Source organism: Falco rusticolus, chromosome 4 (assembly GCF_015220075.1).
Source record: "Falco rusticolus isolate bFalRus1 chromosome 4, bFalRus1.pri, whole genome shotgun sequence".
NCBI lineage: Eukaryota > Metazoa > Chordata > Aves > Falconiformes > Falconidae > Falco > Falco rusticolus.
The window spans coordinates 88,365,518-88,389,194 of record NC_051190.1 but is presented as its reverse complement, the minus strand read 5'-3'; the positions used below and the strand labels follow the sequence as shown (position 1 = coordinate 88,389,194).

Genomic DNA, 23,677 nt, shown 5'->3' with positions numbered 1-23,677 from the left:
GAATGAGAGAGAGAGAGGTATTTTTTTGAGTTCCTGGGAAATTCTTCCTTTCAGTATGTAGCAGATCCCTTTTTTCCACACCTAGTGCCCAAATTCATGCACAAAGCTATACTCCGGCTAAAGACCCTAACTAATGGCTTCTAAAAGGACAGAGATTCCTATTATATTTGACAGATGTAGGATCAGATCGCTCAGAGTGACACCTCTGCATTGTGCCGGTCTTCTGTCATCAAGAGATACTTTACTGTTGTGCAGCCATTCAGCTTTTCCAGCTAGTATTAAACTCAGCAATGCTTTGATTTTGTTATTCCTGTTCTGCTTTAGGAGAAGGATGAACTGCCCACTGACAGCATATTTGCAATTAGCAAAGCATCTACCAAACAAAATTTGCTTGTGAAACAAGTAATTAAACACCTCTTATCCATAAAATTTTCTCTTACATTTTAAAGTGTCTACACCAATCATAAATAAGTAGAGCAAATTAATTTCCTTACAGGAAGGTAAGAAATTACCTTACAATTTTTGTGCCCTGATTTTGCTCCTTTATAATTCTGTGCATGGCCCTACACCACTCTTGTTTCATGCCATTGTAAAGAAAACAGGTTTCAGATTGAAAACTTAACAGGCCTGTTAGGCATCTATTGTGCAACAAGCACTATGAAAGGCTTAAAGCTTCAGAATCTATGAACCAGTATCTTTTAATGAAAGTATGCCCTGCATGTCTTAGAGATCGGTATTATTTTGGAAGTCCTCTTAAAAAATATGGACCTACAATGAAAAACAAAAAAAAAAAAAGACTGTTGATTTGGTTTTTATATTTGAGACATTTTAAAAGGGGTTTGCTGATCAGAAATCACTTATTACTTGGCTTCTGTCAGCATTCTTATGGTGGACATCAAAATGATTGAATTAATTAGCAGAGCTACTCAAAATTATGAGCTGCTTATAAAACGGAAAGTAGAAACACTGCTGTCTTCCAAGACATTAAATTCTTAGCAAAAGAAATGCAATAGGTGACTAAGCTGAAGTAGAGTGGGAACTGATGGCAATTAATATGAGTGTTTTTCTTGATATTATTATGTGTGTAATAATCAGTTATTTTAAGGTCATAGCCTATCACTTCCTTTGGCATTAGCACCTGGAGGGTTGAGATACATAACCACAGACATTCATATAGACCTGAGACCTACCCAGTGTGATCAACACAAGAAAGGACCTTAACTCCTACTCCTGTGACGTGAAAGAGGCTTTGGGTATCCTAATGCTACCCAACATTGGACTAAGGTGCATAGTCTGATAACCAAGATAAAATCAAACCAAAAAAGTAGATTCGCAAAGAGAGAAGATATGGCAAAACCTGCCAATTTACAATCAAAAGTTCAATGACTACAGCAATGTATAGGATGTTAGAGATGCCATTCTCAGCTGGAAATGGTTGAAACTTGTGTGATTTTAGCTTGGGTAACTAAAACAGTGGACTTCATCTATCCTCCTTAGCACACAGACTGCCCTGAAAAACGTCATCGTTTTGGTAAGGGGAGACTTCTCAACAGAACTCACAGCATTTTAGCTCTAACACCAGCCTGTGACATGATTTTACAACTCTGTATTTTTCTTGCTCAAGTTATATCCTGCAAAGTTTTTAAGAGTGTCTTTTCTTTGTGACTCATTTTGAAGGCCACATGGTAGCAAGGCATCTAGACTTGTGGGCATTAGAATTACTGCCTTTTTAAATATATGCAATATATATGGTACCTGATAAATATAGTGAGAAACTATTGTTCTGTAACATAGCGTCATGAAGGGATGGGATTGGTGAATAAAGAAAATAAGCTCGTGCTAAGTTAATTTCTCACATATTTTCTCATACCTTTTGTCTTAGCCTTGATGGTATATAAATCCACCTTAACATGAGTTATGTTCATGATCCACTAATTTACAGAATGACCTAAAACTTAATGTATTCATTCAAAATCAAATAAACATAAAGAAGGTCAGTTCTCCATGCATTCCAGTCTCAGCTGCAGTCTGAGTAATCCAAAATGACTTATCTTTCCACTTCAACACCTCAGTGAGATTTTTTACATGATTTTTTTTTTTATTTACTTGCAAACAGAAGTTTAAATGTGTCAGGAAATCTAGCTCCAGCAGACTGTAGAGTTTTGAAGCAGCTGCATTTCTGCTTTTACCTCTTATGACACCTGCATTTTGGAACTTGCACAATAGCCAGATTGCTGGCTGCAGTGTGGGTGTGGAGAACACCTGGTCCAGCAGCAATCTCCTCTCTTCTTATGAAGAAGTCCTGAAAGCCAGACTTTTTCTTTATTCCCTCCCTCCTCCCCCTTGCACCCTCATTCTCTTCAAATTCTGCAAGATTTTTATTGCCATGACACATTATATAATGTCTACCTAGTACATACAGGAGATGAACACCCTTCTGGGTAAGTGCTTTGTAATATGAAGCCTATCAGCTATCTTCGCTTCTTCTATTATGGTTAACAAGATGCCTCAACTGATGAAGGGAAGTGTTTGGTAATTGTTTCTGTAATACCATCAATAAATGTCCTTTCATTATGTATGCCTCTGGTAGCAAAGAAAGGGACAAACTCTCAAAAGTCTTTCCTAATGTGTAAAATGTCTCAGCTCAGTTGACTGCCCATCAAAGGATTTGTTATTTCTCCTTTGGTTTCCAAATTTTATCTGCTTCCAAATTCAGTTCTCATTTGTTCTGCCACACTGTATTCAGATTGCCGTCTTCAGACAAGCAGCACAGGGTGGTGTGTGTGAGGAATCCAGTACAGTTTTCTACTTTGTTAAGACTGCATGCTTAAGAGGGGGGGAGCCGGAAAACACCTGAGATGTTCATGTCTAGCCCAAAACCCTGAACAGTTCTGCAGGAAAGTTTCATTAAACTACATTTTAACAGACAGGTGACAAATAATGCTGAGATCTTAATCCTTGCCTTTGTGCAAACCATGATCTAGAAAGTATCATTTAAATTAAGTTTAAAGTTTGTATTATATCAACTGACTTCATTGTAAATCTGAATATTCTTCCTCTGAAAAACAAGAGCATATTGAAGAAATCCTACTTTCTGCTGACTATAGAAGTTTTTTGTACCTAAAACTCCAAAGTCTGCAAAAAGAAGAGCAGAGACACCCAGATTAAAGGACACTTTGCAAATGTGGATTCAGCCTTCAACCCAAGATGTGCTATGTATCTCTAGACTTCTGCAAAGGGTATTTTTTGGTCTGGAAAAGGAAAAGACTTCCAAAATTTCACAAGTTCTTTTAAAAAGGTATTATATAGGGAAGCTCACATTCTTGACAGTGAAATTGACAATACAATGGAACTACTCTACAAAATCTGGATTGCTCCAAAATGTAATGTGACCATGCAGCAGAAAGTAGAGCTACTTCAACCACAAGTCTGGTTCCCATATCTTGTCCTTGTAGCAAACACAGCCTCCGATAAACAAGTGCACAAAAGTTATGAGTTCAGCTAACACACCAGAGAAGAGAGCAAGAGTGCTGAATATGAAAGAGATGCGAGGATAAAGTGGAAGGGGAAATAAAGTGCATCCTTTCTGAGATTCCATAAATTACTCTTTCACTCTCTAGAGCAATGGGAGGAGGATGTGAGATTGTCTGAAGCACAGAGCCTTTCAGTTGTTCCTCTTCTGCTCTCCATCTACATCTGGTCTTCATCAGTCTAGAACTGACTGTAGAGGTTCAGTATAACCCTACATGGCTTTTGTCTCTTCCTCTCCTCCCAGTAAAACTGAATAAACAGGAAAAAAATTGCAAAGCCTCTAGAATAAATAGTAAACGTAAGTGTGGAAGTTCAGATCTGGTACAGTCTTATAAACATTGCTACATTGCGCATTGAGCCCTTGGCCTTGTCCACATAGAATAATTCCACCGATATTACTAAGGTTTAGCCTTAGTAGTTCAGCTACTACAGTAAGGGTAGTTCAGCTGTTAGCTATAGGTGTGTAGTTTTTTTCTTTATAAATCTCTTATTGGGCTTTTCAGATACATTGAACCAAATTTCTGTCGTTCATATAAATGCACTATAATGCAGTGCCCCTTGGTTAAGACAGTGCAAACAGCTAATTGTTTAGCAAAAGCTCTTAGGCTGACCTGATCTTTGACACATACTGGCTTTCTGCTCACTGCAAAGGTGATTCAGCCACACCTTTGGCACTGTTAGTCTTCCATTTGGAGTGCTTTTTATTCGAAGTACCTTGATGTTGCATTAACCTTGGCTGATGCTATTGAAAAATGTATACTAAAATATATATACAATTGTGTATTTAAAAAACATATACACAGTTGTGTATTAAAAAAAAAAAAGGACCACTTTTATTTGGTGACATTGCAAATATCTCCTTATTAATAGAGCTTCAAAGTGGTGCACCAAAAAGTTCATGGAATGTTACAAAAGAAAGAAGAGGAAGAAAAAAAAAAGTCTTTCTGATGGTGGGAACCAAATTCCAACTTGATAAAAACGTTTGTTTTGTATTTGATCCACAGTTTCAAATACAAGTTACACTGGTATTAGTGTGTAAGTAAGAGGTCTACGACGGGTGAAGCAAAAGGGTTGCACTCTTTCATTCCTTCTGTCCTCCGATTCCCCTTGCCCCATGTTACTCATGTTCTCTCTCAGCATTTCCCTTGCATTACCGTTTCAGTTTTGAAAGCAGCATGCTGTAAAAGCTCACCCCAACTGACAAGATGCCCACATACATACAGCGTACAGTGCTACTCTACCGTGCTGCTGCTAGAGCAGAAAGAAGGCTGCCTCTTCACGCCAGACCTAATCCGAGTTCTCCTGATACACTGCTGCCAGACAATCCCAAAGATTTTTAGACTATAAACAGTTATTAAAACCAAAGTAAAATGAAAAGGTAACAGTAAGCTTTCCTGCAATAGTCTCAACACCCCCCCACCCCCCCAAAAAAAACCCAAAACACCACCAACCAAACCCAACTCTGAAACCAAACATGCAGTACATTGTGCTTGATCAATCCCTCCTTTGTAGATGGGCTCCCACAGAGAGAGTCTGGAATTCAATCCTGGACAACCTGCGACCTCTTTTGGTCAGTTAACAAAATGACCAAAAGGACAAAAGGCTGAAAAGCCTTGATGCAGGCACTAGTCGGGACATTAAGCAAGGCTGATCTCTCTTCCAACACATCATTTCCCGAGGAAAAGTCTCTGTCTACTCTTGCACCACGTTCTTCAGACACAGAATCAGATTCTTTTTTGCCCTGCCAGGTACGATGCCTCTTTCAAGATGATATCTGAAAGGGATCATTACTGAATAAGGAACAGGGAAAACAAACTGAACTATCTAAAAAGACTGGATTTGTAACACGTGCAGTTTTCGAGATTCACAGTATCGTAGCCAGTATGTTGAGCGATAACATATATACTCAACTCTTCCACTTGAATTTAGACACATGAACAGCTGATGAATTATTGGAAGGTGAGCTTCAGTGTTAATGCTGAAGGGGTTGAAAACAGCAACGGTCTGGCTCATATCATTCCCACGGTGGAATATATTGGTACAAGTCAGTATCTGCAAGCATTATTGATTTTATTTTGCACGAGGAGTGGGCTCCTACAGCTGAAACACCAAATATGTCTACGCATTACACCTCACCATCCCCTTCTACGTTAGCTGGCAGGAGGGGCTCAGAAAGGATGGTCACAAATTTTGGCATTGCAGATTCAGATTTTCTCTGCCAATGTTAAGAGGGGGAGCAAAATACACCCAGCAGAAGGGGGTGGAATTGGCGGTGCCTGCGAGCAGAACACAAACACGTGCATTGTGCAGGACCGACAGAGGGTCTCGCTGCTGGGGTTCCTCACGTTTGGGGTGGGCTTTCCTACGTTTTTGAGGAGGTTGCAATGGAAACCGTTTTCTTCTGGGGGCAGGGAAAAAGTTTTAAGAGTTCAGAAAACACTTTAAAAAGGTAGTTAGCGGAGGCACATGCCCCAGGCTGAGGCACGACACGGCCCGAGCCCTGCGCTGCAGTGCAACGCCTGTGCAAAAGTGTCAAAGCCAGTGTGCGTGCGTGCGCGTGCATATACGTGTCCCATCCCCCGTCATCGTCGTCCCCTTCCCCACCTCCCTCGGAAACGTCGCTGTCATGTGCGCCGTAAACCCAAGGTACGTCCCGAACCTGCGTGTATGTGCGAGCGAAGGCACGGCTCCCCCACGCCGCGCAGAGGCGCGGGCGGGACCCTCAGCAGGGGCACCCCACGCCGGCTGGGCTCGCTGGGCTCGGCTGGGCTCGCCCTCCCCGCTGCCACGGAAACAGCCGCGAGCATCCAACACCCGCGGACACACGCACGCAGCGCTTTTTTTCCCCTGGAACAAAGGGCGCACGACATGCCCCTCTCCCCAGAGCCTCACCCCTCACAGCTGATTCCTAAGAAGTGCCCATAACCCCCCGGCACCGCCGCGCCCCCCGCACCGCCCCCGCGCCCCCCCCCCAGCCCTCCGTGACCGAAACCTGGATGCGGCGGGGGCCGGCGCTCCCCGGCCGCGCCGCGCCGCGCGTTATTCATGGCGCGGGGCGGGCCGCCGGCCGCCGCGCTATATAGGGCGGCCCGGGCGACACGACGAGACAGATGGGCGCAGAGTGGAGTGGAGGCGGACGGCAGGCGGCAAAGAGAATAAAAAGAAGGGAACCTTGCTTTCTTAATTTATTTTTTTCCTCCTCTTTTCCCCTGCTCCGCTCTTTCTCTTCCTTTCTTAAGCGTTTTTGGACCAAGTTTTCTTCAGACCGTCTGGGCTTGGTTTTTTGATTTTTTTTTTTTATTTATTTACTTTTACGAATTCTTTTACGAATTTTTTTCTCCCCCTCAGTGTTGTATGTGGCAAAAAAAAGTCAGCGCCGAGCTGAGTGATTCAGGCGCTCTGCAGGGAGCAGTGGGGAGGGCGAAGGAAAAAGTTGCCTTTGTTGCAAGCGAGCTCTTGCAACCTTTTATGTGACTAAGCGCAGGCGGCTGCCGGGGGTCGGCGAGTGCGGGCTGCGCTGCCTGCCCGCGCTGCTCGGGCTCCTCTCCCGCAGCCCCCTCCCGCGTCGGGGCTGCGCGGGGGCGCTGCTGGCGCCCCCCCGCCGCGCTCCGCCGGTTGCCATGGTGCCGCGGCCCGGCGTGCTGTGGGCAGTGGCGGCGGCGGCGCTAGCGCTGCTGGGCCGGCGGGCGGCGGCGGCGCTGGCGGGGCCGGTGGTCCGCTGCGAGCCCTGCGACGCGCGGGCGCTGCAGCAGTGCAAGCCCCTGCAGCCGGACTGCGCCGAGAGGGTGCGGGAGCCGGGCTGCGGGTGCTGCCTCACCTGCGCCTTGCGGCCGGGGCAGCCCTGCGGCATCTACACGGAGCGCTGCGGGGCCGGGCTGAGCTGCCAGCCGCGGAGGGAGGAGGCACGGCCGCTGCAGGCGCTGCTGGAGGGCCGCGGGCTGTGCACCAACGGCACGGCGGGCGGCAGGCTGCGGGCCTTCCTGCTGCCGGGACCGCACGCTGCAGGTAAGAGGGCTGCGGGGGGTCGCCTGGCTGCGCGCCGCCTCCGCTCTTTCCTTGCCTTTTTTTGTTCTTTTTTTTTGTCTTTTTCTAACTTAAGTCAGCTGCACGCAGCAGGAAGGGGGGGATGGGGGGCGGGCTTGCTGCGGGCCGGGTTCTCCGGAAAGACCCCCCGCCGGCGGGGGCTGCTCCGGGCTCCGGCAGCCACGTAGCCCAGGCTGGGCTGTTTGTGGAGGGCGGCTCTCGCCCGGGGAATGGCAGATGTACCGCTCGCACCTTTGCTGTGTACACGTTTACTTTCTCCCACACCGACGCTATGAAGTAGCTCTTTGCAAAAGAGGCAGAGTTGCTCTTTTTAATTAAAAAAAATAAACATCGAGGGGGTGGGGAAGGGTTGCGCAGTGCGGGGGACTGCCAGGCCGGTGGGGGTGGGGGGAAGGGAGGTCTGTCCCCCGCGTTCCTGGAAAGAGAGTGCGAAAAAACTGGGGAGAGTGGGCTGAGCCCTGCGCTGCATCGTGGCTCGGTCAGGACAGCGCTAAGCACGGGGTGAGGGGAGCAACAAAAAAAAAGGAGTTAAATATTCCGCTGGCCCGGGAAGGTGGTTATTCCGAGCAAAGCGTTTGCACAGCAGTGTTTAAGAGGACGTTGGGTTTTTTTGCTTGCACTGCAAATCTTTGGTGAAACGAAGTTTTCCCGTACCTCTTACATGCCTTGTAAATGAGACGTTCACAGAGCGGGTTTGGTTTTGTTTGAAGAGGAAGGGACAGCTGGAAAAAGTTCTGTTAGCGTGCGCGTTTGGAAACTTAAGACAGGGAAACTTGGGATACAGATCAAGAAAGCACAGTCCCTCTGTGCAAACATTTCATTAAACTGTTTGCTAACCAACAGCAAGTATGTTAACATTTATTTAATAGAAAAGTGTCAGAAGGCTTTCCACTGTTTGCATTTTTCAAAAGCCAGGAGTTTTTCAGCTGGGTTGCAGACTCCCTGGCTGGCTGCTCCTCAGCTGAGGAAGTGGCACGGGTGCTGCGGGGAGCAGAGCTGCCTTACCATCAGTATGTATGTGCTGCTCTCACGGTGTGCCTTACCATGGGGATTCACGTGCTGCTCCCAAGCAGTGACCGTTTGAATGAGAGTTCAGAGGTACTCGCTGAAGTTCTGAATCCCATTGGAACGTGGAGCAGCTTCCGTCATCACATTAACTTGGCTCTGCATAGCCATCCTTCCCATGAATTGGGAACGAGGGGTGTCTCTTCCGGATTTGGGGGTTGGTGTTGTTTGGGGTGGGGGGTGGGTAGCGCTTGCAATGGCTGTTATAGAAGGGAAAGGGGAAGGCAGAGCTGTACTTGGCTGGAAACCTCTCCATTTTCAGCCTAAATAGTCAAAATGCTGTTCTCGTTTCTGCATTCTTGGCTGAGGGAGAACTCCAGTTATGAAATCAGTAGGAACTCTTGACTCCTTAAAAAGCACAAAGTAGGAACCTTACAGTTCACGTTCAAGGGGTGAAGGCTGCAAACCTGGGGTACCAGAAGGATGTGCGCTGAAGCAGTGTGACATGTAGTGCCCACCTCCACGTGGGGACTGCTCCACTTCCAGCTCTAAATCCAGTGCTCCCGGGTAGGCACGTTCCCCGAGCAGATTCCCACCATCTCCCTCACACACAGCCAGGGCTGGCATCACATGCTATGCTTGTCATTCCTAGTTTACAGAAATTGCTAGAAGTCGGTATGGGGTGGGGTATGTTACCTCTTAACAACCACCCTAGCAGGCCACTGACTTACTTTCCAGTTCAGGATTTTTGTGGACATGAAAGTGTTAAGTAGGAGTAGTGTGCATGTGCAACCCTTCTGATCTCTCTCTTTTTTAAGAAAGCAAGTAATTCTGGTAGTAGATTTGTTTCTGTTACCAGGGTGTAAATCTAAGACAGCACCAAGTCTGGTGAAACTGACTTAATCAAATATGCTTTACAGTTTAAAATGTAGCATTACCACTGTTCCAAATTGAAGAGTAAGAAGTGCTATTGAAACGTGACGGCCTATTTAAACTGAAATGACCAGCCTGGTAATTAATGCATTTCAAGAATATTTTCTCCTTATTTTTGGTAGAGGAGGCTAACTGATGAACTGGGCTGATTGCAGAAAACATAGTAGGCATAGGAGACTTAGGATACTCAAGTTTATAACATTTTATTGTGTCATTTCTTGCAAACTTCATTGAGAATGTGGGAAAAAAAATACCACTGTTTAAAAACAGGACATTAAACCACCAAAAATATGTTCAGATACCACTGAGAGTCTGAGTTAAACCCACAAAAGCCAGGAAATTTAGACTTATGACTTAAACTTCCTTAATTCACTTGCACTGGGAGTTGGATTTTCCTGGTCAAATTATGTCTATTGCCAGCAGTGGCTACACTAAAACCACTGGTACCAAGATGTTAGGTTGGATCCTTTCTCAGTGTTCCTCTTCTGGACCTGTGTATTGGCAGTGCCACTGTAATGCTTATGTTGAAGTATTTAGACTCAATGGGCTACGTGATCATGGGCTTGCAGGTTTAGCACTGAAATTCTTCTCTTTTGTGTTTTTTCAGTGAGCTATCAAGTATAACTTTAATACAGATTTCCAGGATGTTCCTTGCACATCAGTTATCATTATGCACTTGCAATATGATTTCTTTAAAACAAACAAACAAAAAAAAAAAGGTGGCCAGCAGCCAAGGCAGCAGCTAGTGGGACTTGGCTACTTTGCTGATAGGAGTATCCAAACTTGAAAAATTCCCTGGAGGAAATGTAGACAGTTACAGTTACACTGCAGGAGTCTCTGAAGAGGGAGAAATGCAGTGTAGACAAATACCTCGGAAGGTATGGGAACACTGGGCTTACGCAGTATTTTGGAAAAATGTTCTTCTCCTGTATTTTTGTGGATGGCAATTTAAAGAGAAAATATTTTTTGAAGCTTGTGATGAAAGCCAATGTTTGTCCTGTGACACCATTACAGAATGAATGGCATTTTTCTGGCCACTACCTTTAAAATTTATTTTGTACACTTAGAAATGTTTCTGATTTTAATAGCAGAAGAATGAAAACATGCTGGGTGGTATTTTTTTCTTTTTTTTTCTTTCCTGTTCTGTATATTGGATAAAATTAAGAAAGAAAGAGTGGTAAAAATAGGCAGCTAAAGCCATGACACTCAGTGTGGTAGAATTATGGTATTAATGCCTCTTTTAAAAAATAAAATAAAATTACCATGCTGGGGAAGAGAGAGTTGCACGACAGCCCATAAGTCACCCAGGCCAGCTGTGTTTATCTGAAGTGGGTTAAACCAGCTGTGGGTCAGCAGCCGCAGAAGGGGTAGGTCCACGGCCCAGGGAGGGGGATGCTGTGCAGACCTTGCCCCTCCTGTTGCCAGACAGGACTTCAGGGGGCACCGGACAGTGGGTCCACAACCCCAGACGGTGGGCTTGCAGTAGGTGGAGGTTAGCTAATGGTCAGGTGCTGGGCAGCTGGCACGGACGGTGCGGTGGGGCACCTTGTGAGGCTGCCGGGAGCAAGGGGATGCTTCAGTTATAGAAGTCCTGACTTGGCAACAAAGGTGCTAATGCATGCAGAATGCAAAGTTGTTAAATCTTTTTCTATATTGCTATCTTGTAAACAGAAAATTAGGCACATAGGCTAATCTAGTGGCTTGTTGCCCCTCCAGATGCAGCTGGCAGCTGATTAATGTTGTTTCTCCACTGCATTTGTTCTTCTTGAAGGAAATTCCAGTGATTCAGAAGAAGACGACCAGAGTACCAGCAGCACAGAAAATCAGGCCATCCCAAACTCTCACAGGGTGCCAGATTCCAAATCTCATCCACCACACATCAAAATAGATATCATCAGGAAAGTGCAAGCCAAAAATACACAGCGCTATAAAGTGGAATATGATTCGCAGAGTACAGATACACTGAATTTCTCTTCTGAATCCAAACAAGAGACTGAATATGTAAGTACTTTAGTAAAGGGAAAGGCATTTCCCAGCATGTGTGTGTTCATGCGTGTGTGTATATGTGTATGTTGTGCATATGACATTAAGTAAGTAAATGGTGGTAACTGCTGCAGCCATTTAGGGCATTCTGGCTGTTTAACTGGTAAAACTATTGGATCTGCCAATGCAGACAATTGGCAGACTGAGCAGATGATGTTCAGAAAGCATGGGGCCTAATGCAATTGATAAAATTATGATTTTCACAAAGTCACTTCTTGGAGATTGAAAGTTCTTGTTCCCCCCTGTAATTACCACATGTTTTTGCAAATGGACTTGGGTCAGGTTTGATACCATCATCAAATTTGGTTGGAAGCAGCATTACTGGGTTGCAATAGTGTAGTGGCTCATGCTCCACGGCGCAAATCAAGGGAGGTGAACTTAGGGTTGAGAATTAGGATCTTGACTGATCAGTCGTTGTTTGTATGATGTGCTGAACACCACATCCACTTGCATCTGTCAGTTGGTACCACTGCTGAAATGTAAAGGCTCACAGGCACAGGAGCTGCCGTTGCTTCCTACTTCCCCAGTGGATCTGCAGGGCAGCTGGAGTGTGGTGAATATGAGGGGAGAATAATTCCTCTTCATGGACGTCCTGGCTGATAACACAGATAATCCTTGTGTCTGTGCTAGGTGGCCTGAAAAATTTGTCTGGATGTACTTTGGCATTTCATCATAATGGTTGTGGTGAAACCAGACATGGCTTCCCGTCTGCAAAAGGAAGTTTTAAAACCTGTATAAGGTGGAGAGCTGTGTCTGAAGAGACTGTGGCCTCCAAGTTAACACAGCAAGGGTGGTAATGCTGCATGTTCAGTTTCACTGATGTCCAGCCATCTAGTAAAAACACTTCAGTATCTGCCTTCTCGCGCATCCTCCTCCCAAAAATGTGAAGTAAACTGCCTACGGTACAGTAAAAGAATGAACTTTGGTAGCTCTGAGGAAAAATAAGGTCCTGCTTTTAACTAGGATAAATGTTTTATTTATGTGGTAGTTGGGCCCTGCAAACAAAGGCGCACCAACTTACCAAGGCTGCTGGTGTCTGCAAGAACCAGAAATAAGTCCATCGGGGACAGATGCCTTTGACACCAAATGACCTTCTAGCTGTGTCTGCATGTTAGTTTCTGATACTGATGTCTCTGACTTTGGAAGCCTGCTTCAAAATAATAATTAAAAAAAAGCCATTGATCTTTTGTCAATCTTTTTGTAGGCCTAAACTGGGGACCAAATCTTTGCATGTGTGGGATTTGTGGTCAGCATGTCTGGGCAGTTTCTTTTTCTCTCTCTTTTTTTTTTTTTTTTTTGTTTTTTTCTGCTAAGGAACTGCCAATAAGAGCAGCAATTTACAGTGCATGTTTTGAGCGTGTGAGATTGATACTGAGAGAAAACATATGAAAGCAGCAGTGAAGGTCTTTGTTAACCAAAAAAATCAGTCTTAAACTCCAGTATAGCTGTAGAGTCTGTATGTTTTCAGAGACATGAAGGGCACTTTACATGAGCAAACTATTACAATTACCACTTGAAAGTATATATGTCATTACTTCATCAATTAAAAATTGCACCAAATGAGTCTTTGTGTTGATACAGCACCTTAAACATTTTAAACCCGTACAGCCATGCAAAGGAATTTTTTCGGGTCTCTGCTGAAGAAGTGGCCTGGTGAACCTAGTCAGCAGTGTGCCGAGACAGGGAATCCTGATCCCACTGCTGACACTGACTGCCTTCTTGGCCTCTGGCAAAACGTGAACTTCGCTCCTGGTTTTCTGACTGCAAAGTGGGGCTTGTGATGCTTTACTCCCTACCCTAAAGGGCTGCAGTGAGAAATAATTAGTTGGTGTTTGAGAAATGCTCTTAAAAGTGCTTCTGGAAGTTCTTTTTGGCTCATTGTCCTAAAGCTAAACCTCTACATTATTGTCAGCCCTTTGTAGATGGAGAAAGCGAAGCAAAAAGTGACATCTGATGAGACTGTTGTGTGCAGCCGTTCCTGTGTGTGGCCACATCCCTTTGGTCCAGTTGAAACTGGGAATTGTCCAAAGTTGCAATATTTTTACATATACATTAAACCAAACTACTTGTTCTCAGTTAAATTCATTTCATTTAGGCTTTTAAATCCAGCAGAACCACAAAAATAAAATGGTATTAGGGAAAACCTACCACGTGGTGTATTTCCAGTTGCTTGCCTACCTTTGTTTCCTGCTTGGTACAAGGGCAGCTTTTCCAAACCTGTTATATGTGACTGATTTACATACTGGTTAAGCCTTGCCGTAGGTATATGTGGCTGTGAGTTCAACTGGAAATGCCAGCCTGCCTCAGCGTAGCATAGGGCCTACAGTGTTTAGAAATAGGTTTATCCTGAATAAAGCAGAAAGACCATCTGTGAATGGTCCATCTTTTGACGTATTGAGCCATCTCTTTGTTTTAATGGACTTGCTTGGGTTTGTGCTTTTTGTCCTTTAAAGATTTATTAACTCTAGTGCGAAAGATGGTATTTGGGGAATGAAGTTTCACCTGTGTTTTCTAAAATGTGTTCATTAACAGGGTCCCTGTCGTAGAGAAATGGAAGACACTTTAAACCACCTAAAGATCCTGAATGTCTTGAGTCCCAGGGGCTTTCATATTCCAAATTGTGACAAGAAAGGGTTCTACAAGAAAAAGCAAGTAAGTACAGAGTCTTGATCACTTCAGTGAACGCACTTCACCTTTACTGCATCTTTCCTGAAGAATCTTTCCAGTAAGGTGTATTATGTATCATTTTACAGAGGAACTGGTTCACTTCCAGTTTTAGGACCTGATCCCACAGTGATGAACCTTGTCAAGTGGGGACAGTGTTTTTATTTTCTGTTGGTCATGACAACAGATTCATTTGAGAAACTTCATACCTAATCACACATGGGTTGGTGGGTGTCCTATATACTAATGCCCTTTGGTTTAAAAAAAGCAGTGCCTCTGTAATAACCCACAGAGCTAATGTTGCAATCACCATATGACTGCAATAGATCAATGCTTTGAATTGTAAATAGCTGCTTGAGATTTCCTAGAAAAACTGCACTGGATCATATTACAAAAGGGAACTTGAGAAAGGTATGTATCTGTCCTTCATGTGCTACACAGATTGCTTCCAAAATCCAAGTCATGTTATCGTGAAAGCGATACATCTAGTAGCTACTCCACAATGAATATGGCTTCTCAGCTCTCTTTGGTTCTGGGATTGTGACCTTTCTTGACAAATGCAGACCTAAACTGCTGGTATTTATGCTTCAGTTGTGTAAGGTTGAGCTATGGGCAGCATTCTCCATTCAGTGCTGCCCTTGGAGCTCGTTCAGTAACTTGGGGAAGTGCAAGACGTGCCAGGTTCTTTGCTTGGTGTGCACATCCCATCTCATTCCAGTGTTTATTTCATGACCTACCTCCAAGTGTGTTTCTTGGTATAACTCCAAAATTTCCTGAATTCAGGGATTTCTTTTAAGATTTTCCTCAAGTCCAGACCCTCTGTAAGGACAGATTTTTTTTGTGGACCATTTTATCTCTCCCATTTGGGTTTACACGAGTCAGCCTCTCTGTCCCTGGTAACCAAAGGAGCAACTGACTCTGTTACTAGCTGATACGGTTTGTTGGTTGGAAGCAAGAGGCCAACCTCCAACCAGGCAACCTTATTTTAGGAATGCTATTTCTCCATTTTTTGGCTTCCAACTTTCTTAGGAACAGTCTTTCCCTTTTGGATATTCCCTGGAGCTCTGTGTTAAGCTGGCAGTGTCAGGTGGGGTGTTTGCAATAGGGGTGAGGTTTCCAGCCTTCCTTTCTGCCATCAGCTGAGTGTTAACTGTGCTGTTTGACCTTTGGTTCATGCTGCTGATCTTGCCAACTTTTCCTTGATCAGGTGGTCGCAACTCCTGAACAGGAACAGAGTTTCTTTTTGTTGTCTGGAGTTTTGAGAAGCTGGTGTCATTCATGTCCTGCCATGTGTAAAATAGCAGAGAGCAATGCTTGCATCTTGGTCTGTGTTTGTTCAGAAAATACATCTTGATTGCTACGTTGAGTGAGGCTAGGGCTGTGTTCTGTGCCTTAAAAGCATTTGCTTAGCTGCTGTGTAACAGCACGTCATTTAACTGTGTTCAAGGCACACAAGTGTACTGTAGTCCTTCCTTAGGTATTACAGAAGGCTGCAGATTGGTATTTACTTTGTTCAGTAGATCTTTCTTTCATCTGTCTTCAGACTCTGAGGTTTTTGCTTCGTCAGCAAAAAGGTGGTGGTTTGCACGTGGTCTCTGGCATGTGTATGTAGTAAATCAGATCCACAGTAAGCATGTATTAAAGTGCCTTCCTTTAAAGGATGACTGTACTTTAAAGTGCAGTCAGTTCTGCCACTGAGGCAGAAAAAAGGAAATACAGAGGTGGCGGGAGGGAGAAAGAAAGGTAATACACTTACTTAGTCTTTGTACCTGGAAGTTGATTTACGAGAGTAAGGTGTTGGTACAGAGAAAAGACACGCTTCTGCCCTCTGTGTAGTCTGTGCTGCCAGGAGACTTTCAAACTGCTTTAGGAAAGCTTCCTGCGCTTATGTGCAGCAGCCCATCCAGTCAGCAAACACAGGATGAAGGGGCACTTTCATACCTGGCCAGCCTTGTCAAGCGTTGTGCCAGTTCACACAGGTCTGGTAGTTTCAGTGGTAGTCTGAGACAACTTGGGAGCTTGTAGGAGATGCCCACAAATGGAGCCTGTATGAGTAAATATTGTACATGAAATGCAGTTGGAGTGCTTCTGTAAATGAACTTCAGTCAACCCTAGGGGCAGGCCTTCACAGGTAGGGCTTACAGAGACAGGCTGCTTCTCACACGAATAAAATACAAACGAGAAATAATGTATTTGAGTTGCCCTCGTAGAATTAACTCCTAGAAAAAAGTATCAGTTTGAGAAGTGAGGAGTCCTGTCCAGACTGAATTCACTGTCCACAAGGCAATGCAACAAATATGTTTGGTTTTCTTTTTGGAGCATCAGCGTGTAGGTCCGATATTTTCGGCATGGTGAGCAGGTCTCTAATCTCATTAACAGAATGCTAGCGTATTTTACTAATTTCCTTCATTGCTATTATAAGCAGCATTCAATCTGTAATTCAGTTATATTCTGTTATGACAACAAAATTTGGAATAACAAGTTAGGAAATAGACAGTAAATCCATCAAAGGCATGTGAGCTAGGCATTTTTAATTCTGGAAGCAGCTGCCATAACCACTGCCTGGGATAACATAGATAGGTGTGTGACAGCAGGAATCTGATAAATTATGATCACCCTGGAAACCATTAAAACTCTTTCAGGAGGCGCTTCACATATTAGTATATTCTGCCTTCCTAGTCACCTACTCTTCCCATCAAGTTGGAAGCAGTCATTTTCCAAGACATTTGTGGATATCTAGAAATTGACTTTTCAGGAACAACTGTAGGAAGTAATTTGCGTATGTGAAACAATTTTAAGAACTTTAAATTTGTCAGGATATAATGTGAGAAATACTTCACACCTTGTGTTTATATATCAACTTCTTTCAAATCAGACCCATTAAAATACAGAATTGTCTTAATAACATGTGCAAGGTTGTACTATATAACTGTGGTATATAGGTATATTTATGTGAAGTAGATTGATAGAGGCATGTTTCTGCTTCAAACATAGGAAAAAAAAAAGGTTTTGATGAAATTAGAATTATTATATGGGGAAATTACCAGAATTGCTCCATATTTGTGTACCAGAGCTAGATACTCACCTAAATGTGAGCTGGCATCTTTCCACTGAAAACAGAGCTGGGCTTGGTGAGAGCCAAAACGGCCCGCGGTATATGTCAGTACTGTCTGCAGTCTGTTCCGGGAGACCACAGTTGTAGCTCCACGGAGACCTCTGGGCTGACCGGGAATTCAATGGGATACCATATGCTTTGCTGTGCCCCACAAATGCCTCTGCGGCACTTCTTTGTGGAAGGGAGAGGGGCAGGTGGCATGGAAGCTGGCAGCTGGTGTTCCTATCAGAAGTAATTAATGGCTCTACTGCTTGGGCAGTTTTCCAGCTTTTTTGGATTTCTGAAGTTATACGGAAGAGCTGGGCACAGCCTTAAAATATATGTGGAGTACAAAATGCAGAAGAGCAGATTATATATATATAAATATATCTGTTTTTTTCCCATATGAGCTGCCCACAGCCGCTGTAGGGCAAGCTAGCTGCTTCACAATAGGAGCATCATTTTTGAATTGGAAGTGGTTTACTATGGGCAGCATGGCTGAGCAGGTAGTACACTATTGCAGATTGGAAAAGGTAAATTGTTTCCTCACTGAGTGTTATTTCAGCTGTAGAACAATCTAAGGGTTTTGTTTTCCAAATGTGTCATCAAGAGGAATCAAAATAATATTAGTAGTAGGGAAGGTGTTCTTGAAGTCTTAACTTCATGTTGTAGCTTATTCCAAAAATTGATTATGCAACTTTAAAAAGCAATCAAAACCTCCACCAACATGAGATAACTTTAATTGATCATTTGTTTTGAGAGTGATGCAAGCCTATGAATCAGCAAGATTGTGTAACGTACTTCTAAAAGGGGAGGCTGTGTTACTATTATTAGCAGAAGTGTAGTTTCACTGCCGGAGCACCAGGCTGGCAGCCAGAAGCCCTGTGCTCTAATTCAGGCTCCATCTGTGCCTGATCTCTTAGGAAAAACAACTCAAGAACTACTGCCTCAGTTTCCTTTTATGTAAAATCTAAGTTGTGCAAAGGCTGCTGTTCATGAATTCCTCAGTTTTGAGCATGAAGAAATTAAGGCACTAAATGTTAATGCCACTTAAGCTAGAGTCCAGTCCAGTTGCCACCAAACTTGACAGAAGACTTCTCGCTGATGTCACTGGACTTTGAGCAGCCATTCTCAGAAATGCTGGAGAGTAACACGCAAGCCCTAGTCAGGCTTTTCAGACAATAAATGTAAGTTGTAAAACTTAACATTTAGTACAGAAAACCAGCCAAACAGGTAACTAGAACTCAAATGCAGCTAACCACGTAGTTTAGCAAATTATTAATGTGGCTGTTCTCTTCGTAGGTTTGAACTTCTTCACCCTCTCCTAAAAATAGGCTGATATATACTCTTAAGTTTGATCTTGTCATCCTGCTGCCGTCCATTTACATAGGGCTAGTGCAGAAGGACTGCAAATGCCGCGGAGGCACTGTATTATTTCTGCATGGGGTTTGTTACTCAAATATATCACAAGGATAGATTAATTTGCCATTACGGTGATTAGCATTATTTCATTTACTCTAAAATAAACAAGACGGAAAGTTGTTCAGAAATGTGTGTCTAATGTGTGATCTGCTCCCATCACTCTTGCAAGTTTCTAGTGAAGGCAGTCTACCCTATTCTGTGCTGCCACTAATGAGTTGGCTCGGGGGCCAATGTGCTGGTGCAGGCTGTCCCAGGAGTGACACGTATTCACAGTTCTGTCTCAAATAGCACCCTTTCACCTGGGGTCCTGAACTAGACATGGAAAGGGTCAGCCCACTTTGGGCAGCGTGTGAAGCCCAACCCATACTTGATGTTTCTTTGTGTACTTGCACAGGGAAAAGACACTTGGCTTTGTGAGCCGCTGCCATACACCCACATGGGAGATGGGGACACAACTGTTAGACTCTAGAGAACAAGCAGTTGAGTGGTAGCGGCAAAATTTACCTGACTTGTACCAGCCTGAACCTCTGAAATACTTGAATTGCTGTGAGTGTGATCTCAGAGGCAGCATTTGTTGTGCTTGCACGATAGCCTTTACAGTGCTGAGGGCCCTAAGTGCCTTCAGTCTAGCCTGTCTCCCTTCATGCTGGTGACGCAACAGCTGAAACCTCAGTCTTTGGAATGGTAGGTGTCTTTGTGTCACAGCCTTCTTTGTAAGTCTGTCCTGACTGAACAGCTGTGTCTGTTAACATTTGGAGCAAATCCTGTATCACCAGATCTCAAAACCTGAGCTGACATGAGGGCTGTGTCTTGGCAGTGAGGTTGACCATGGCATACCTAGTGAGGTAATCTCTGTTCTGGGGACACATGTCTTCCAACTGGGTGCAAGCCTTGCAGGTCCCAGGGGTTCACAGTATGTAACTGCCCAGGGTTGCATACTGAGTGCAGCCTGCAGCATGTCATCTCCTTTAGTTTTTACCATTCTTGGTTCCTTGGGGAGAGCATGATTTACTTAGTACCTGCTAGAATTTATAATACGTTTTACTGCATTGCTCTTTCTGAAGAGGTTTAGTGTCGTTGCCTGTCGTAGCTTCAGGTTGGTCAGCATTGCTGGCAGATTCCACCAGGCAACTTCTAAAGCTGACATAGGTTATAGACTAGTATATAAGCAACCTTATTTATCAGAAAATACACATGTAAAGTTCTAGTACACCTAGCAGTTGTTAAAGTGATAACTCCATTACAGAAGGATTATGTATCTGTTAGTGTCAACTACATTACGGAAACTCCTCCAGCAGACAGATGCAAGCCCAGGGTATTTATTGCTGCAATGGCTGTCTTTGCCAGACCTGTGCTTTAGTGTAGAACAGATCTGTTAACTTTATTTTCCAAAGATGGGTCCTGGTTGTCAGCCCCTACTGTTGCAGGTGGTCCCAGTATTCAAAGGGGGCAACTGTGCTGCCTGATATAACGGGGAGTAGTTCATGAGGCTGTTTCCTGGTAGTTCTCAGAGCAATTATATTATGGAATAATTAGACCCAAAGGGGTTGATAGGCAGAGAAGGTAAGCCTTAATTGTAGTACATTGTAGTGGTAATAAACATTCTGTTTGATTCTGGATATGGCCAGGATACGGAAGTACAGCCATCAAATGAGCAGGAATCCCTGCTACATAACACTCAAGAGCGGAGAAAAGAAAAATAATGCTGACTGGGTCTCCTATTCCGTTTCAGTGTCGCCCATCCAAAGGCCGGAAGAGAGGTTACTGCTGGTGTGTGGATAAATACGGACAGCCGCTTCCCGGGTATGATGGCAAGGGAAAAGGAGATGTCCACTGCTATAACTTGGAAAGCAAATGAGGTCTGAGTGCCAGCTCTTCTGGCATCTGTGCGTGGCTGCTGGACCTCGCAGAGACCTTGGAGGGGCTGGGCAAACACTGTGGACTGCATTGGCGCGTGGAGTAAGGAGCTCTGCCTTCGGTGGCAGATAGGGAGTTGCAGCCTCTGTGGATGCTGCTGCAGCTGCACCCTGCCACCGACTTGTGTCGGGCTTCCTATAGCATGTGTAGGGAGCTCTGAATTCCCACGTAAACCTGCACTATTGATACCCAGAGAGAGAAAAACAAAAGGCACTTCAGAATGGATTCAGGGAGTCTCCACTGACTTTTTAAAGAACGGCCTGTGACCAATTTGATCCCGAAAGATACTGTTTTGTTTTCTTATTTTAAAGAATTTATAGATTGTAAGCTTGTAAAGGTATTAAAGAAAAAAAAAAAAAACAAACAAGAAAAAACCCACAAGAATTTAAAAGTTAAGCTTTTTTTACAGGTCTGACGGGAAACTTATCTTCACGGGTAAAAGTTTTATAAAAATCTCAAAGAACTTTTTAAAGAAACTTATTTCTAAAATAAAGACATGGCTATTTTTTCTGTAAAATATATTATGAATATTCTGTTAGTCTGTATTTAATATAATTGTTTTTTAATAAACTATTTAAATGTAACATGTGAATACCAAATACTACACAATAATTCTAGTGTATACTTCTGTATGCCAAGAAAAAGTAAGGGTATGGAATGATTTACAAATATGTATAGATCCATATGCATACACACTGACCTATTCTAGGCAACGGAAATGAATTTGTGGAGCGAAGGAGGTGTTTTCAGGAGAGATTAAGTTTTGTTATTGGAAATAACTGCAGTTGCCAAGATAATTCTTTTTCTTATTTTTAATTATTTTATTGGTATTCCTAATGTACCTATCACTGAATTATGCCACTGGAAAGGATAACAGTTGCACTGAAGCTCTCAGTAAAGTATTTTTCTGTCTGTCCTTCGCTTCAGTTTGTGCAACAGGGCTTAACATTTCCTCCATTTCCTGCTCACACTAATATAGAATAACCGTGGACAAAAAATTGCCAATACAGTACCACCCTTTCTATTTGCTTATTTATTTTGAAAAACTGTACGTCTTCTGTGTTGTCATGGTACACTCTACCAAAGCACATATTCTGTATGAGGAACCCCTGTTTAAAACTATGCCGATGAGCATGGGGGGGATCATGGACCGGGGTGTCGAGACCCACGCACTTCATTTATGCTCTACACAATTGTTGCTTGTGTTGACTTTGGTAGAAATTATTTGCCTGCATCTAAGCATAGAACAAGAACCATTGGGTTTAAATATTTAAACCATCTGCCATGGTGTTATAGATGTCCTTTTAATTAGAAGTGATACGGTTTTGTTCTGGTATGCGATGCTTTCACATAAGGAAGACTTTGGCAAGTCTGTTTTTGGAGGCTGATTGTTTACTGAACTTCATGACAAATTCTGTATGATGATGAAATGTGGATAAGGAAAAGTGGCCTGTGAAATGTAACATCTCTCTGAAAAGTAATGCCATATTTTGTATATGTATTTATTTATATATTTTATATAAATATTTTATATATTTATATAAATATATAATATATTCTTATATGTGTCACTATAAATGTTTGATGTCACTGTAGCAAAAAGAAGCCATCAGCACTGTAATTTGCTGTTGGGGTGGGGGCTCTGTGGAGACTGGGGGCAGTCAGTGGGTTTGCAGCTGGTGGGGCCGGGGAGGGGACACCACCATGGGGCTGAGGAGCCTGTGCCTTTCCTGCCCCATGGATTCCAGCCACCCTCCTGCCTGCCGGCAAATGGCTTGGAACTCTTGGCGTGGAAGGGTTTGGCTATGCGGCTTGCCGGCATAGAGGCAGCCGATGGCCATAAATCAGATGATGAAAGCCTTACCCTGAAATGTGTGAGCTGAGTGGCCCTCTGTGCATTTTGCACATCTTCCTGATTTCTATCTAATGAGTTCGAATCATTGTTAAAACTGAAATTATTTAACCTTAGAGTAAGAAAAAGTAGTATACGTGAAGTGATGCTGACTCCAGGCTAATGCAGATTTGCTGACAGATGGTTACAGAAAGCTTTGTGAGGTGAAGATTTATTGCAACATTTTTACTGCTAATGCAAATGTAATGCCTGCAAAGATTTGTTGGCAAAAAAATAAAATGCTGGGCTTTTTTTTTTTTTTTTTTAAGTTGTAAACCAGTTCCTTTCAAATACTTTCACACAGGGAATAAAGTTATATATACAGCAGTATTTTGGCATGTAACCATAGATAAGAAAATAAGGGTTGGATTCATGAAAATGAGTATTTTGCTTTTTTTTAATTGCTATCTCGTGAGCCTTGTGGGGAAAAGAAAAAAAAAAAAAAAAAGCTTCTTGCCAAAAAAGATAGATGGCTGCCTTGCAAGCCACATTTTGCCAGTAAGCAGAAATGTTTTAACAGGCTGTGGCAGTATTTCTGATTAGTATATTTTGTCAAGTTTTTAAGCTTTTTATGTTTTGCCCTACCATTAAAACCAAATAAATACAGGAGAAGCTGGGTAGTAAAGGTGCTTAAGTGATACTAAATTCTCTGATTTCTGCAGTACACCAACTTTATTTCTTCCAAAATACTACATCTTAAGGAACTTGGACCAATTCAAGCAAGCAATCTGTCACATGAATTATTTAACAAACTGCACTCAGCTCCTTTAGTGGTACTAATGGTCTTTGGTATGTAACAGAAAAAACATACAGCCATAAGGGGGGAAGGAAAAAAAAAAAAGTGATTGTGCGAGTCAGTTTGGTTATTTTGCTTCCAACAGATGTCTTTAAACCAAAGGCTGTGTCTAAAGATAGCTCCCCCCAAAAAAAAAACTTACCTGTAACTTAAAGCTTCCCCTTTTTTCAGAAGTTGCCTTCTAAATATTTTTTACAAGCACAGTTGCTTGCACTAGTATTGGATGCTTCCTGTTGTCTATCTGATGTGCCTGGCAGCTGGCATTCTTAGTATGAAATGCAAAATAATGTTATTCACCTCCCACCCACCAAAAAAGAAAAAAAACAAACAAAAAAAC

At 43.2% G+C, this 23,677-nt stretch overlaps 1 protein-coding gene across 1 annotated transcript; it reads left to right on the top strand.

Moving 5' to 3' along the window:
* Positions 1–6,647: 6,647 nt before the first annotated feature.
* On the top strand, positions 6,648–22,258 carry IGFBP3 (insulin like growth factor binding protein 3). Its single transcript, XM_037385875.1, has 4 exons — positions 6,648–7,536; positions 11,285–11,514; positions 14,089–14,208; positions 20,469–22,258. The coding sequence occupies exons 1-4, from the start codon at positions 7,152–7,154 to the stop codon at positions 20,592–20,594; spliced, it is 861 nt and encodes a 286-aa protein (XP_037241772.1). The 5' UTR covers positions 6,648–7,151; the 3' UTR covers positions 20,595–22,258.
* The last annotated feature ends 1,419 nt before the right edge of the window (positions 22,259–23,677 follow it).

Excerpts from the sequence above, each read along its gene's own strand:
- IGFBP3 (XM_037385875.1), top strand. The coding sequence starts at position 7,152 with ATGGTGCCGCGGCCCGGCGTGCTGTGGGCAGTGGCGGCGGCGGCGCTA. Across the intron at positions 11,515-14,088 it reads CCAAACAAGAGACTGAATAT|GGTCCCTGTCGTAGAGAAAT; the intron begins GTAAGTACTTTA and ends GTTCATTAACAG. Across the intron at positions 14,209-20,468 it reads GGTTCTACAAGAAAAAGCAA|TGTCGCCCATCCAAAGGCCG; the intron begins GTAAGTACAGAG and ends ATTCCGTTTCAG.